At 38.8% G+C, this 17,413-nt stretch overlaps 1 protein-coding gene across 1 annotated transcript in view; it reads right to left on the bottom strand.

Annotated features, from left to right (window-relative positions):
- Window positions 1-795: 795 nt before the first annotated feature.
- Window positions 796-17,413, bottom strand: part of NKAIN2 (sodium/potassium transporting ATPase interacting 2) — a 986,696-nt gene continuing 970,078 nt past the window's right edge. The window contains exons 6-7 of the mRNA XM_004587217.4: window positions 6,914-6,995; window positions 796-952 (exon numbers count right to left, since the gene is read on the bottom strand). Of these exons, the coding sequence (XP_004587274.1) occupies window positions 943-952; window positions 6,914-6,995 (92 nt within the window). The 3' untranslated portion in view covers window positions 796-942. The remainder of the gene's footprint in view (window positions 953-6,913; window positions 6,996-17,413) is intronic.

Raw genomic sequence — 17,413 nt, forward strand, 5'->3', positions numbered from 1 at the left:
CACCTAGAGTGCAATAAATAATATCAGCGAGTTACGCCGTTTCTGCTTCCAGTAGATTAATGATTTTAGTAGATTAATACATTTCCCTTCGTCCCACTCCTGCCCCATCAGAAGGCCTTCTGGATGAAGTATAAAGCTTGGTGGTGGTGTTCTTGCTGCTTGATGTCATTTTGGCCACCACGGTGGTTCCATGCTAAAGCACTCCGCTGACTACCGGCAGTTTCCTTCTACAGACGCTGGAGCTGCTGAGGATTCAGTCCTGTTCCTTGATGTGGAACACACACACTTGAACGCATTCGGGCTTAACAGCAGTGACTTGGGGAGGGAGGTCTGCACTGCGATTGTTGGGCACACAGCGTAGGAGGGTTAAGGCAAGTATGTACGTACAGCCTTTAGGGCAAACAATCTGCCATTTAGACTTCGGTTACAAGGTCATCATGGCATTTTCTTTTTTTCTTTTTTTTGCAATTCCATTGCCTAAGTAGCCGTGGTGCAATCAAGATGTATGGAGTGCAGAAAACGGGGCTCTTAAACGAAATGTGCCCTGAATGGCTTTACAGCTCACAGAAGCCCACAGGCCAGGTTGCGGACAAGTTAGTAACGGCCAGCAGAGGGCACCAACACATTTCTTTATGATTTTTTTCTTTTTTTTTTCTGGGAGAAAGGAGCCTGTTTTCAGGAAATCCAGAATCTGCATGTCCCTGCATTATTTGTCTTTTTCTCTTAGAAAGAGATCAAGTAAAATTGCAGTGTGTGTGTGTGTGTGTGTGTGTGTACATGTTAATGCGTGTGTCAGTGTAGGCAGAACCTTTGTGTATGTTTGTTGTATTACTATGCACATTTAGCTAAATTTGGTTGCTTCTTGCTCTTCATAAAATGCAGGTCACTGCGAAACAAGTTCTTTGAAAAGTCCAATGGGCTGACATACTGAAGTTGTCTGTTTTATTTTGACCTGTGATAAAGACACACAGAGAGAAACAGGGAGCTTTTAATGAAGGGGAAAGGAATAGATGCCTGTCATTCAAACTGTTTCTCACCTCTCCAAGCACAAAAGCAACATCCCCTCCTCCACCACTCCACCTTCCCTCCAAACTGGGTTTTAAATAGACAAAAGCTTTCGTCCTTTTCTTTTCTCTGAGTGCAGCCACTCAGTTACAGGATATTTATGGTAACTTCAAATCTATTTCCGGGGACACATGGAATGAATGTGCACAGCTGTACAGAGTGTCAGGAAGAATGCGGTGTTTCAAGTGTTGTCAAATATACTATAAAATATTCTTATTGCGGAGGAGGCCCATCGGATCTCTCCTTGCTTTTCACATAGTCGGTGGTCATCAAGATGGCTCCTATCCACGTGGTACTGTTTTGTGCGGCAGCTTTAAGGCTTCAACGTTGTTTCAAAGAGGTTTACCAACATTTAAGGGGAAAAACAAACAAGCAAGAAAACCCTTCTTCTTTAGATGAGTTACAGATAATCTGAAGAATTATAAACTAGGATTATTCACTGAACTTGCCAAAAAGGACACTAGGCGTTGCTTGTAGGCACTGAAATATAACTTTGACTCATCACTTATGTCAGTGATTTTTCATCATTGTCCAGATCTTGGGCCCTGGAGAGTTGCTGGATTTAATCGAAATGTCACAGCTAAAATGACATGCTGATTTTCAGCGTTGGCTTCCCTCAAAGCAAGAGGCTTTCATATGCCGTTACTATAGAGCACTGTCAGAGTGCCTGAACTGACTCATCAAGCCAAGCTCCTTTTAGTCTAGCAGCCACACTTGTGACAGGTTGTTGGAAGAGCCTGTTCCCTAGTCAGAGACACAGGAGAAGCTCAGGTCTCTGTCACCCAGCAGGGGCTGAGGTTTGTAGATGAACCAGTTTGGGTTTCCCACAGGATTTGACCAGATAGTGGTTCTTGGATGCTGGGTTTGGAGGGTTACTTCACTGAAAGGGCCCTTCATTCCACACTGTGTCTTGTAAAAACTCAAGGGGAAAAGGGGGACCTAGCATAAAGGGAAGAATGCAGTGGCGTGGCAGTGTGGCAGCCTGGCCAGTGAATTAAAATCAGATGCAAAAACACTAAGTTAATTCCCAAGAATACCTGCACATATGGAAAAAATGGTAAACTAAGGAGTCAGCTCCAACACTAACATAATCTTTGTTTTCCTTTTTCTGTTCATCTTTTCTCATCTGTAAGTTAACAATCTCAGTTTTCCAGCATCATAGATCTCTTACAGGATATTTTCTGGAAGGCATTTTGATTAGTAATTTTTAATATACTTTAAGAATTCCTTAGCTTGGGCCCAACAGCGTGGCCTAGCGGCTAAAGTCCTCGCCTTGAACGCCCCAGGATCCCACATGGGCGCCGGTTCTAGTCCCGGCAGCTCCGCTTCCCATCCAGCTCCCTGCTTGTGGCCTGGGAAAGCAGTTGAGGACAGCCCAATGCTTTGGGACCCTGCATCCGCGTGGGAGACCCGGAAGAGGTTCCAGGTTCCCGGCATCGGATCGGCGCGCATCGGCCCGTTGCGGCTCACTTGGGGAGTGAAACACTGGATGGAAGATCTTCCTCTCTGTCTCTCCTCCTCTCTGTATATCTGGCTTTCCAATAATAATAAATCTTAAAAAAAAAAAAAAAGAATTCCTTAACTTTCCAGAATGGAATCACATTAAACATTTTACTTGTTTCATGAGCAGCACTCATATTGTTTTAACATTCCCATGCACTGACGAGGAAAACAACACTTCATTGTTTGCAGTTGGCATTTGAAATATTATGTGTAATGAAATCATAAATTTTATCCTCAAGGAATTTAATTTTGCTCAAGCGTACATATCTTTGTAGAGTCCCTAGTTTAAGCACATTACAATTATAAATGCTAAATTTGAATAACAGGTGATTATGTATAAAAGCATTCTTGCATTACATTACTATTATAATTTGGCTATGTTCATTATTATTCATTGTGACCAGCATTATGAAATCTGCATGATAGTTCAGAAGTAAATAATCACAAGTTTTATAGATATTTTGATTTACTTATGAACACGAATAATTTGTTACAAGTTATTTGGGGTGCTAATAGAGGAAGAAGTTCCAAAAAGTTTGTGGAAAATGGAAATTAGAGATTTTTTTTTTGGTGAAAAAAGTTCTGAAGTTCAAATGTAGTTTTCTTCCCCACTGAATGCATTTTTCTGTTAATTGTTTGAAATTTTTTTTTTTTTTTTTTTTTTTAGATTTATTTTATTTTCATTACACAGTTAGATATACTGAGAGGAGGAGAGATAGAGAGGAAGTGGAGCTGCCGGGATTAGAACCAGCGGCCATATGGGATCAAGGCGAGGACCTCAGCCACCAGGCCACGCTGCCGAGCCCTAATTGTTTGAAATTTTTGAAATACCGTTTGAGAGTGACAGATGGCCATGTTGGTTTTCTGACATGACAAGTGCCTTCCTTTTTTTAGGTTCTGTTGATTAACATGTGCGTTGTTTTTTTTTTTTTTTTAAAGATTTATTATTATTGGAAAGCCGGATATATAGAGAGGAGGAGAGACAGAGAGGAAGATCTTCCTTCCGATGATTCACTCCCCAAGTGAGCCACAACGGCCGGTGCTGTGCGGATCTGATGCTGGGGACCAGGAACCTCTTCCAGGTCTCCCATGCGGGTGCAGGGTCCCAATGCATTGGGCCGTCCTCAACTGCTTTCCCAGGCCACAAGCAGGGAGCTGGATGGGAAGTGGAGCTGCCGGGATTAGAGCCCATGTGGGATCCTGGGGCGTTCAAGGCGAGGACTTTAGCCGCTAAGCCACGCCGCCGGGCCCAATGTGCATTATTTTTAGCACTCATCGATTATATTTATTAAGCACTTACTATGTGATATGCCTTATGTTTATATGCTTCACATGCTCTATTTTATGTAATTTTAGACCAGTTATAAAAGTATATAGGCTATGATCTCAATTTAAGGGTGAGAAAACGTAGGCTTGGTGAAATTAAATGGTTAGTCGCATAAAGGTATAAGAAAAGGTAAAAAGAAATTTAATATCAGGCAGGCTCGTTTATAGGTCTTGTTTATCACTACTCCTGATTGATTTGCCTTTTTAAACTAGAACACTTTGCAAAGGGTTGCAATAAATATTGAGAAGAATCATAAAGAATTTAAAGGATTTATAATTTTATTTTTTATGTAGTCACCAAATGTTTCTGGAAGGATAGAGAAAGTACAATATAAATAGCACACAACTATAGGACTTGCCAACAGAAAAAAATATTGGAGGAAAAAAGATTAAGAAATATTTTATAAAGGCAGCAAATTTTATAAGAGAACTTTAAGGATAATGGAGTTTCAAATAATGAAATTTAGAAAAAAAAGATAGGTCTGGTGTCAAGAGAACAGCGTGGATAACTACACGAGGTTACATAAAAGGTTCATGGAAAGTGGAATGAAGAGATCAGTGAGAGGCTGCTGTTGTAGCACAGTGGGTTACCTTCTGCCTCTGATGCCAGCATCTCATTTCAGTGATAGTTTGAGTCACTGCTGCTTTATCTCAGCTCCCTGTTAACACACTCTGGAGAGGAGCAAAAGATGGCCCAAGTCAGGCCCTTCTACTCACGTGGGAGACCTAGATCGAGTCCCTAGTTGCTAAGTTAGTCTTGGCCCCATCCAGCTATTGCAGTCATTTTGGGGAGTGAATCAGCAAATGGGAGATCTCATTTTTCTCCCACACTCTTTGTCTTCTAAACACACAAAGCAAATAAATCTCAGCTTAAAAAGGATAAGTTGATTTTGCTAAAATAAGTTTGGAAATTCATGCAAAGTTTCGGTAATATGTACTTTCTAGTAACTTTCTGAAGACAGTGTGTACACGTATTTGAATTTTTTTTTTTGCAACAATAAATAGACATGCTTTATCAGATGGTCCCCAGAGGTTCTTGAAGCTGAACAACACCATCACCTCATCCCCTCAGTGGTCTTGGGGGCCTGCTGGCAGGAAAAATCCATGATAACAATTATTTCTTAATTCTATTTGTCTATGAACTTTTTGAAGTATTCTTATATTTGGAAAAAATAAAACCTCTAGGCTGGCTAGGAAAAAATGGCTAAGAAGAGACATCAATTTCTGCTCTCAATAGATTGGAAACTTCAGGAGGATAGCCTAGTTCATTCATCATTATATTTTCTTAAATGTTTCCCAGCAACTTCTTTCCATAGGGAACCCAAAAGTAAGTAAGGATTGAAGAAAAGAGCTAATCTTTCAACAAAATATTGTGCTTCTGTGAGAATATCATAGTTCTACGAGAATATTGTAGTTCTATGTATAGCCCGTGGTAAGGAATTTGGACTCTATTCAGTAATAGGGAGTCATTGCTAACTTTTAGGTAGGAAAGCAAAATCACTGTAATATGTTAGGGAGACCTTTGTGGCAGCCAGGTCAGGATAGGATAGAAGCTTTGAAATAATAGTTGGATTTAGATGGCATTTTTAGTGTTTGTGGTTGGGATTAGGTAGGAGGTAGATAGATATGGGAAATTTAGATCATAATGTGTACCAAATAAGAGTCAGGCCAAAAGGATGAATGCCTAATGTTATATAGCATATTGGGGTGAGTATATTTCACAATAACATATTACATATTTTATGAGCGAATAGAAGAAGGCAAAATGTTGATTACTGTGATTTGATCAGTACACATTGTGTATGTATGTATGTATATTATATATATCAACACACATACACACAGACACACACATATATGGCTCATTGTAACACATCAATATATAATATTGTAATAGGTCATGAATGCTTGAATTAGGGCAGAGTTGTGGGGATGTGAAGAGAGGGTGCATGGCATGCTATGGAGGCGATGCTTTCAATGATATGCATCATTGGCTAATTTTCTTGAGTTCATAAAGGCTTTTCAGCAAGGCTTTCACAGAACTATAAGGGACACAACAAAAAGGCAGGCATGACTCACAGATAATCTATTTTTAAAGAGAAGCTTGAAAGAGGTGTCTAAAGGGAACTTTAATCTGTTCAGTGTAGAAACACTCTGAAAATTTGTTTGTCACCTTACACACTAAAGATATTAAGAGGCAACATGATTCAATGGTGGAAGACAATGACAACAAACATATATCTTCAAAGAGTTCACATTTTAAAATGAATTGGAATCTTACTTTCTATTTTGATCTTCGCGTGCAATTCAGCATACCACTTGATGCTGATATATAGAATTTGTTATCAGTTGTTATCCAAGGGAATTTGCCTAAACACAGATATAAAAATCAGGCTTTGATTGTATGTCTGCTCTCTTGAGTGCTAGAGTTAAGGGTTTGATAAGTTTCAATGTTAAAGTTTCATTTTCACATTATATCATAGAAATTATAGAAAAAGAGAATTGTTCAGTTCTTTTAAATTTTTGAACACTGTAACTATATTGAAGCTATCATTTATCATCTACATGAGAATCTCTTCAAGAGTAATAAAGAGGGGTGGTAATAATTATACCGAAACAACCAGTGTGAACTGGGTCTATCTTGGTTATCCTACGAAGTATGATTTACATATAGTTATATTCATTATTCTATCATTTTCTACAACGTTCTATCATTTTCTGAAAAGACAACTTTTGGGAAAATTCAAAGAAATTATTTATATTATAGGCTTTTGAGTCATGCAGGTGATGCTTATGTAAGACTAACGGCAACCTTAGAAGTGATAGTTTTGATATTTCAAATAGAAAATCACAGAGAAAATGTTATAATTATCCCACTCAAAGTAATACTAGTGAAAGAGAAAATACTGAAATTTTTTCAACTGAAGGAGAATTGCATGCCAATTATTTCATGCCACAATGCATTTACTTGATTTTGTTTCAGTTTCCCAGAGAAATACCTCCACAGTACAGGACTTACATGTACATAGGTTGTAGTTGTAAATGAGATGTTTTCTGAGGTCCTTGATAGCCGTAGGAGTCGAAGCCACCTATGAAATCAACTGGAAAGAGACATATTCATGGTTAAGGGCCACATGAGTTACTAATATAAAACTTCCAATAATCTATAAAACCTAAAGTGACTAGGAAGCAAAAGCAAACATAGTTCTTTCAGGAAGTGATTTTCTTCCCACTCAACTTTGAGATTCAGTTATCGTATTGCAAGAATCTTTCTACTTCAGAGAAGAAATTATGTACCCTTATCAAACAACCAAGATCAAGTTGGAGTAATAAAATGTACTTGCACATCAAAGATGCTATATGCCTTTCTGATTAGTGTGGAGGATTCTCCATAGCACATTTTGATTGTTACAGCATAAAAATAACGATCACTGAAAACATGTATATCCATCAGCAATTGCATCCCTGCTAGTAGCATTAAAGGTCATCAAAGTCAAGAACAAGGTGTCATGGTACAGCTCATGTAAATGAATTCAATATTGCTGTCCCCTCCATCATGTAGTTTACAATCGGATGCAGACAATTTGAGGTAGAGACATGCAGCCAGATGTCTAAGTGCAATACTCATCCAGATATTTAAGCTATGATAAGATACAACAGTGATTACTGGGTATGGTTGTATTTTCCAAAACAATTCAAGAAAATCTCGTATTTTGCATGTTCCTTTACCCTTCTCCCATCCATTCCTCCCAGATCCCAAGGATCTATGTCTTTCTTCTTGTTTAGAGATTTATTTCTTTCTCCTTTTTTTCAAGATTTATTTATTTTTGTTGGGAAGGCAGATTTTTACAGAGAGAAGCAGAGACAGAGAGAAAGATCTTTTGTCAGCTGGTTCACTCCCCAGGTGGCTGCAATGGCTGGAGCTGAGCCAATTCGAAGCCAGGAGCTTTTTCTGGGTCTACGATGCAGGTATCAAGGCTTTGGCCCATTTTCTATTGCTTTTCCAGGCCTCAAGCATGGAGCATTGGGAAATACAGCATCTGGGATGTGAACTGGCACCCATATGGGATCCTGGTGTGTGCAACATGAGGATTTAGCCACTGAGCCTTTACACCCGGCCCCCATGTCCTTTTTGCCCTGGAGACCTTTAATGGTAGCTTTGATTACAGTAAATTACATTGCAATTTCCAAGCCAAATATGCCTTGCATTTTCCTCTAGATTTTTTGGAATGCTCTTTCTGGGAACAGTTAACATGCCACAACATGAAGAGATCAATTTGGACCCATGAAAGCTGTTTCACATGATAGACTGAAGTCCTAACTGATAGCCAGTCTACAATTGGCCATGTGAGAGAAAATACTTCTAAAAAATTCCAGACCACATGTGTGGAGTCAAGGCAGTCTTGGAGTGTTCTCAACTCAGGTCCCTGACATACCAGTGAATAGAAGGATTTTATCTCTCACTTGCTTGTTTCACTTACTCACTCACAGAATTTATGACCAAAATAAGTAATTGTGTTACACCATGAAGTTTTGAATAGTAGCTGGAACAGTAACTATTAAGAGAATTGTAAAAAAAAAAAAAAAAAAAAAAAAAACCACCTGTTTTTTTCTTCTTTTTCTTTTTAAAAAAGTTTTAAAAAATTACTTAAAAGGTTGAATCACAGAGAGAGAGCAAGAACGAGAGCAAGAGAGAGCAAGCGAGTGAGAGAGAGCGAGAACTTCTATTTCCTGCTCTATTCTCTAAATGACCACAATTGCCAGGGCTGAGCCAGGCTGAACCCAGTAATTATAAGCTTCATCAGAGTTTTGCACATGGGTGTGGGGGCCCAAACACTTGACATCTTCTTCTGCTTTCCCAGGCATGTTAACACCCAGTTAAATAAAAAATGGAACAACCAGGACTCGGATCAATTACTTCCTACCCCAGAATAGCCTGGAACTCAATCTAAATCTCCCACAGGGGTGACAGAAGCCCAATGACTTGATCTGTCAATGCTGTCTCCCAGGTTCTGCATTAGCAGGAATCTAGAGTCAGGGGCTAGAGCTGGAAGCCAAAAAAGATACTCTATTGTGGGACTCAGGCATCTTACCAACCACACTAGGCACCTGTTACCCAGAGTGGTACACTTGTTACAGTCAATGAATCTGCATCAGTGCCTCCCTGAGTCCATGCTTCCGTAAGTTTTGGAAAGAGACCACATGCAGTAAGGTTTGAAATATCCTAACACTCTTGGTCCTAAAAGTAGCCTTTGTTCTCCCCAATTGTCATTCCTTTTTTTTCCTAACACCTGGTAACCTCTTGTCTTTTTACTATGTCCAGAATTTTGCCTTTTTCAGGATGTGATACAGTGCATTCTGGATACAGCCTACCTCCACCCCACCTCCTCAGTTTTCTGGGAGGTTAGTCACAGGATTAGAGTTCCACACTCTGAGGTTTTGTCTTTGTAGGATGATCTCCAACATGATGATAGAATACTGTAGGTTTTAGTAGATCAAAATTATAGAAGACATAAGCAGTAAGATTTCCAATTTTCACGAAAATTGAGCACTGTTAAACCTGAGTTTATTAGTGTTCACATCATATTTGCTCATAGTATTCCAGCAAACTTTCAGAAGGCCACCCTTGGTAATTAGAAGTATCAAACCATGTTTTGGAATCAATGTAAAATTTGCAGATTTAAGTTTTCTTTCTATGCTATGATTTCAGCAAAATTGAGAAGTTCTTTTGGTTGTTGATTCCTCCTTTGGCTATTTTGCTCTCTGGTATCTTTACTGTGTTCTTTTCCAGCATCCATCTATTTTCTAGAACTGCTGTGATGAGAAAAATAACTGAGGCAGAAGAGGCTTGTGCTGCCTCTTCTGTGATTGTGTCCTGCAAAGTGCCGTGGCTTTCTGTAACGTTCTTTAAGATGAGATGAGGCAAGCATCCATTTTGGCTTAATTTATTTGCATTGTATCTGAGAACTTATGTAGGACAATGAATTAGTTTTTAAGCAGTCATTTCTTCCCTGAGAATTATTTACCTTTTCAGCCCCATCCTGCATGACTTTGATAGTGTCATGAGGGATGTTCTCGTTACAGCAACTTAGCATATTTAATATGTTATTTTAATGCTTAACAGAAAAAAGATGAGAGACTGAGAAATCACCAAAGGCTAGGAGGAGGAACCACCCTAATGGTATAGCGCATAAAGCTACTCATGCAATGCCAGCATTACATATATGATCTGGTTCATGCCCTAACTTCACTTCCAATGGCCTGGAAAAGCTATGGAGGATAGGCTAAGTGCTTGGGCACCTGACGCTTGGTTATATCAACACATCCGAACAACAAGTCCATAGAACACTTGAAAAGGGGAAATGTAAATTGTGATACACACAAGATGAATCGTGAACTTTCTGGACTTTCTCCTTAGCTAGCTTTATTTTGCTTTATGCACCTGGCATTTTAAGTGTACATGTGTGTTAGTCTATTGCTTCTAGCACTGTAATACAAACTGCATGAGCTTTACTATTTTCTACTGTTTACTCTAGTAGTTAATTGAAGACACTCGGTTCTTACTGAATGAAAGTGTAGACACTTCAGGCTGCAGGGGGAAATAAGATCATTGAATGAAAATGGGAAATACTAGTAAAATTTCTAAGATTAGTTGGACTCAGTGTTTTAGTATTTCCTTCATAAAGGTATGGATTATGATAAAAATGAGATTCTCTGTAGAAGATCTAGGATGTTAATTATTGCCTGGATGCTGTGAAAAACAACAAACTCTTTTAGATGTCAATGAGAAGAGGCCATCACTGTATTCACCTTGATCATTCATTGGCCTCAACATGATTAAGCTGAAAGGATCATCCATTGATAAATGCTTTAAGGCATTCCAAGTGTTGACAGTTGGTAGGAAGAATCTATTCTCTTTCTGGACAATCCCAAGAATACTAAACCAAGACACACGACTTGTAGAAAAGTGAAAGAAAAGACCTGTACTTGTTTAATTTATGTCTCACTGGAGGGATTTGTCTTTGTTCTTCTAAATACAACTCAGTAATGCTTTCTCAAATAGCTTATTTATTTGTAATTCATACACAAAATATACATACTTAATGTATATGATTTGATGAGTCTGGATATTTGCATGCCCATGAAAGCATCACAATTAACACACATATCCCTTTGGCTCCAAAGGCAACTCAGTGAAGTTAACAGTTTTCTTTACAAATGTTACAGAGTTTTCTCTTGGGCTTAGTTTTCTTATCTACAATATGGGTATGTTTACATGCACTGACCAATGGAGGCACAAGTAGTCCAATTATTTTAAATTAGTAAAGTGCCATATCATTTTAATAGCTATGATTTATAACATTAATGAGAGTGGAATTTAGAAATTACCAAGTAAGAGAAAAACGCTTTTTTGAATAAACAGCCTTTGCTAAAATTTATTCCCTGTTGTGAGACTCTTTTCTACTGAAACCTTTTAATCATGAACATTGAGTTCAGCAAATCTAAAACTGCCTTTTAAATACATGTTGGCAGTGAAGTATTGTAATAGAAAATTGTTCCTTGGTTATTAATGACAAAACCACTAGTCAACACACTCTCTTTTGGAGACAGAACTGAAAGAAAAACAATGAGGGAAATTTTTTCAAAGGCAGTTCTCAGAAAGCTAAGCTTAAATATTTAGAACTCACTGAAAGACATTAAAGAATTGGTGTGGGTCTGTGAAAACAGTGTGTGTATCCATTATCTCTGCAGGTATGAATTTCAAGGGTACTTACCTCCGGTTGTCCAGAAGGAATTTAGAGCATAACTATTGTAGGTTTAATTGAAAAGGACTGCTTTTTCCCCTCTGCTTAGGCTTACTTTGTGGCAGCAATTCAAGCTGACTGAGTTTGTGATGTTCAGTCTGGGCTAAAATCCCTTTGTGAATTCTAAACTATTTTTCCCCTAATTAAGAAGGCACAGTATTTTACAGGGATCTTTTATATTTGTTGTCTGAAAGGTCACTAAGTTAGTATGTTAACAGAGGGCTTCTTGCAGACAGAGAACACATGGAATGAAATGAGATGTATTAGCCAAATCACTGCACATGCCTTACTTCCAAGCCTGTTCCTCAGAGATAGTGGGGGTCCTATTTTTCACGTTTCCTTCTTGGTTTGATAAAAATCACCTTATGCTAACCCTTTGTCCTTAATTTGAATGTTGGTTGTGAGAATGGACAACACATTCATTTATCTCTACAGGTGTACACGTTTCTTGGTGTATATACATTGTTTCAATAAAATGTTTTTAAAAAGCAAAAAAATAATGAATGCAAGAGCATCACGATAAAACATCAAATGGGGTCAATGTTGTGGTACAGCAGGTAGAGGTGTAGTCTGTGATCCTCTGCTATTCCACCTGGCTGCTCCAGTTCTGATCCACCTCCCTATTATTGTGCCTGGGAAAGCATTGTTTGCATCCCTCATCTGTGTGTAAGACCAGGAGGAGGCTTCGGGTTCCTAGTTTCAGTGTGGCACAGGACCCGCCACTGTGAACTGGTAGGGAAGTGAATAAGCAGATGGAAAATTTCTCTCTCTCTCTCTGCATGTGTGTGTGTAACTCAGTCTTTTAATTGAATCAAAATGAAATAAAAAAATATAAATTCCACTTGTAAGCCATCTTGTCTTGTTGCATCTCTGTATTTATGCTACTTCTTACAAGGGCAACGCCTTCAATAATATTTGAAGAAAGACAAAATGGTTTTCAAATGAGCCTAGATTTTGACCACCGGATCATGGGATCTTCCAGTCATTTCTAGTCATGTTACCACTTAACACCTCACAGGGAACATCTGGAGGAGCAGAAAGCTCTGAAGAGCTGAGCAGGTTGTACTTGCTTCTCAGTATTGTGCTCATAATCAGGCCACCCTTACACTGATCCCCAGTTTTTTTCCTCATGAAGTGAAGATAACAAACCAATGTCAATGTTGTCAAAGAGATTCAGATGCCTTACATGTGGAATATTTGGGAACATTCCCAAGTGGATTTACAAAATTTTTCATATTAAAAAAAAAACTTCTTTAAGGTCAAATTTTCTTGAGCCTTTTGAAGTTTGCTCAATGGCATATGTGACCTTTAGACTGATTGGTTAGGTTTGTGATATGTAATAAGTACCTACACCCTATAGAAATGCTGTTGCTACCCGAGGCTTATTTCTGTTGTCCTACCCTATATAAATGTGTGCTTGATCCCCAATAAATGGATGCATCCACCTGATTAACTACCAAGTGTGGTGCTTGCTTGCCCAGGTGGTCTACTGGCCAGAGACCCCTGCAAGGAGAGAGAGAGAGAGAGAAAGAGAGAGAGAGAGAGAGAGAGAAATCTCTTATCTTCTTATCTGCTGGCTCACTCCACAAATGTCCACAAGCCCTAGAACTAAGTTGATCCAAATCTAGGAGCCAGGAGATTCTCCTGGGTTTCCTATGTGGATGCAGTGGCCTAAGGAAAGGCATCATCCTCCCCTGCTTTCCCAGGCCATAAGCAGGGAGCTGGGTGGGACATGAACTGACATGCATATAGGATGTTGGTGCTTGCAGGTAGATTAACCTGATACACCACCACATTAGTCCCTGGATGTGGATTTTTAAAAATATATATTTAGTTAGTTAGTTACTTTATTTATTTACTTTTAAAGTTACTTTAAATTTATCCAAAAGGCAGAGAGTCATCGTCCATCCACTGGCTCCCTCTGCAAATGCTCACAACAGCTAATTCTGGACCAGGACAGAGCTGGGAGCTTAAAACTGTCTGCAAATCCCTAGAGGTGATAGTAACACAACTACTTTAGCTTTCATTTGCTGCTGCTCTGGGTGCACATTAGTAGGAAGCTGGATTGGAAGAGGAAGAGCTAGCATTTAAGCCAGATACTCAGGCATTGAATGTGGAAATCCGTTAAGTATCTTGACTATTGTGCCAAATGACCCTCTCACAAAATTGGATCATAAGATGTTTATTTTTGGTTCAAAATATTTGTAATCTGTGAATACTGATATCAGAAAGAACACTGAGAGAGGCTGGGACCTGCCTGATTTGTACTCTTGGATATTTAGGAATTATGCAAATGAGGTACTAATGGAGTGGTTGACAATGAAGATGTTGAGAGTTCATTGTGTTGAATTAGGCAGAAGTAGATGAGCTCAATTCTTGGTGGACAAAGTTTCTGTGTTCCCTCAGATTTAGAACTGGTTGTAAGGAGACAAAAGACTAACTGGCCATGTGGAGAATTAGTGCAATCATACAGGGAAAAATCAAGGAAATTCATGTTTGATAGTTGTTTTCAGACTTCAGTACTTGATTTAGAGACTGAAAAGGTTTAGTACATATCCTGTGTGAATATGAAACATCATGGACAGCCATGTGAAAACACTGTCAAGTAGGAGACAGTATCTAGCTTGGTTGAGTTGGCATACATTTGCAGCTGAGTTTGGTTACCTTCTCTAGCAAAGTGCAACTTTCCAAGATGTGGAGGAATGGAACCTGCGACACACCAGGCGTGGTTATTACAAATCCATACATAAAGGAAGTGCATGCAAGGAAGGAAGCCAGAGGCGCCAGTGAGGGCATTGACTGCCAATCCTGGGGACAGATAATGATGAGAAAGACTCAAGGTATGACAAAAATCTAGGTTCCAATAGAGAGAAGCTAACCAATAAAGATGAAGTGGGATTTCTCCAAGGATAGAGGAATGAGAATGAAAGTAAACAAAGGATGACTTTAAAGCTGGTCAAGAACTGATGATTGGATAAGATCAAGTGTATCTTTCATGATGAAAGGAATCAATGGGGAAGATGAAGTGAGTGATGAAGAGGTCAGCAGGAACTGAAGAAGTGGAGAAAGTATAAAGCTAGAATCAGAAAATTATATATCCAGATACATTTATACTTATAATAATTTAGGGAAGCATTTGGAAGATGCTGAAATAACTAAGCTAACCATACCTTAAATGGGCTGAGTTCACTTTGTGTCATGACATTTGAATGGATTAGATTCATCAGCCTTTAGTTTGTTCTCTGTTAAAACTGCTCTCAATTATCTATGCCATGGCTTTTCGATGGAGTTGGAGGAAACAGTTATTAAAAAGATAGGTGAGCCAGTTAGAAACAACTGGGAATGTCGTCTCAGCTACATCAGGATTTACAGCTCTGGCATATTTAAATGCAGCAATTTTCATTAGTGCTGTGGCCCCTAAATATATACATGTTTAGGAAACAAATAAATAAAACATGTGCCTATTAATCATTCAGTAGAGTGTATCCACCCTGTATTGTTTGTTAACATAATCTTTACGTAATTTTACAGTCTCCAGGCAGAGAAATCAAAGAATTCTGTAGCCTAAGTTAATCATCATTTAAGAACTGAAACAGTTTCAGGAAAGAGAATGTCCAGTAATTACTTAAATATTTTCCTGCTATTTGGGAAAAATTGAAACTGCATTTAGGAGGGTGAGCTCATCAAGCCTGTTTTATTCCTGTGTGAATTATGGCCACATTTGGTCAATGCCGTTCCCTAAGGAAGCCTCTTGTAGAAGAGGCTGCTTAGTTTTGGTAAGTTCTATAAATCTTCATAATTTATCTTTCAGATTTCCTGTAAAGGTTACTTCCTTAGGAAAGAATTTCCTTGTCTTCTAAATAGTGTATGATTCTCTTGGAGTGCATTCCCATGACACCTGCCCTTCACTTTGCTTAGCTGTTTTCCTGAAATTCCTCTTCCATGTCTGACTTGTATGCTGGACCGTGGACACCATGAAAGCAAAGATGGTGTCTGTTTGGTTCTCTCTTTCCCTGAAGAAGCACACAGAGTGGGTGCTCAATGAACAATTGTTGAAAGAATTGATTTCAGCTATCACAGTGAAGTGATGTGGAAAGTATACTTGCCATGGAAAGAAAGCTTGTCCTCTAAATGACTAGCCCTGAGCAAGTCAGTTTGAATGTCCTTTTCCTCAAATGTAAAGTTAGAAGATCAAAATAGGCAATTCATGATACTGTTTAGAGCTTTGGGACTCTGCACAATTCGATATTTTGGACATTGGTTTACATATCAGTGTTAGCAATAACATTTAAAAACAGCAAGACTGTAAAGGAATGGTGAATGGGAAAATTCATTTCAAATGAGTTATGGCTGAGCATTATTATTTTGTATAATTTTACCCAATTAGCTTCTAGGGAGATAAGCTGCCAAATAGGAGCATGTGAAGATATAAAGGAAGTCTTCTAGATCCACAGGCTCTACAACTATGGATTTGTTCAAACACAGAAAATGTTTGAAAAACAATGCATCTTTATTGAACAAGTAGGGTTTTCCTATTTCCTTAGTAATATAGTACAATAACTATCTGCATGTTGCATTGGATATTATAAGTAATCTAGGGATAACTTGAAGAAATGGGAGATAATGGGAAGGTTTTACGTAAATATTACTTAGGTAAAGGATGTGGGTGCTTGCAAGTATTGATATCTAAGGCTTGAAGGAACCTCCTGAAACTAATATCTTTCAGACAGAGGAATGACTGAACTTACATGAGTATATGGCATCTGAATTCTGAGGCATATTTCCCAGCAGGCCAAGAGAGATGAAAACGGTGTTGACTGGGAGAGGGCAATAGATAATGACAGATTTGGAGCTAAAGTAAGTCCGACTGCTATGATTTGCTATGATGGTGTATGGACGTGTGCCCATGTGTTTCCCTTTGCAGCTCCACTCTTGGGACTTTCTTTAATATCAGCTTCATTAGTTAAAAAGGCAGCAATCCATAACCAATTTTCATTTTGTGTCAAAGTTGCTCATGTATGAACTAGGCTCCTTTGTTGATAATATTTGCAATTAATCCCCCAAGCATACCACCCCTCCCCCATCCCCAAAATGCCTGTCTCAGTCAACCCTGCTGGCTCTGATGCCCAGCCACTGTGTATTATATATATATAAAAATGAATTGAAATTCCTGTTTTGGACCTAACCTAATTTCCAGAAGGTAATAGGCCTGGGTTCCCAGAAGCACTCTATGCCTCTTGATAGTAACATCCTAATTTCCTTTCCTGGTAAATGTTTTAAATAAGATTTTAGCACCAAAGGAAATTAACCTTTAAATTAATCATAATTATAAAATGCCATCACTGATTTTTGTCTCCAGCCTAATTACTTTCTATTATTTAAACAAACTGCACCTCCTGTGAGGTTCAAGTTTGTTTCGCTTTCATTTCCTGCCACACAATGACATCCAATCATAGAGGAGGCATACTGAGTCCTCTCCTGCGGCCAACAGCCCCAAATGTCACCCAGGAGAAAGATGGAGTATTTGTCCTAATCTCCTTTAGCACAAGGCGTAAACTCAGTGGCTGCAGGTCTAGCTTTTTGACACAGTTGTTCGTAGTCTGCAATGTGTAGCGCCTGTCTTTAGAGAGTCAGTGTTTCTTGGTCTGCCACCTTTCAGGAAAGACGTTGCTAGGTCAGCCTTTTGCTTACAGCAGGTGCCATCTCCCCAAATG

This window comes from Ochotona princeps, chromosome 1 (assembly GCF_030435755.1).
Source record: "Ochotona princeps isolate mOchPri1 chromosome 1, mOchPri1.hap1, whole genome shotgun sequence".
Lineage (NCBI taxonomy): Eukaryota > Metazoa > Chordata > Mammalia > Lagomorpha > Ochotonidae > Ochotona > Ochotona princeps.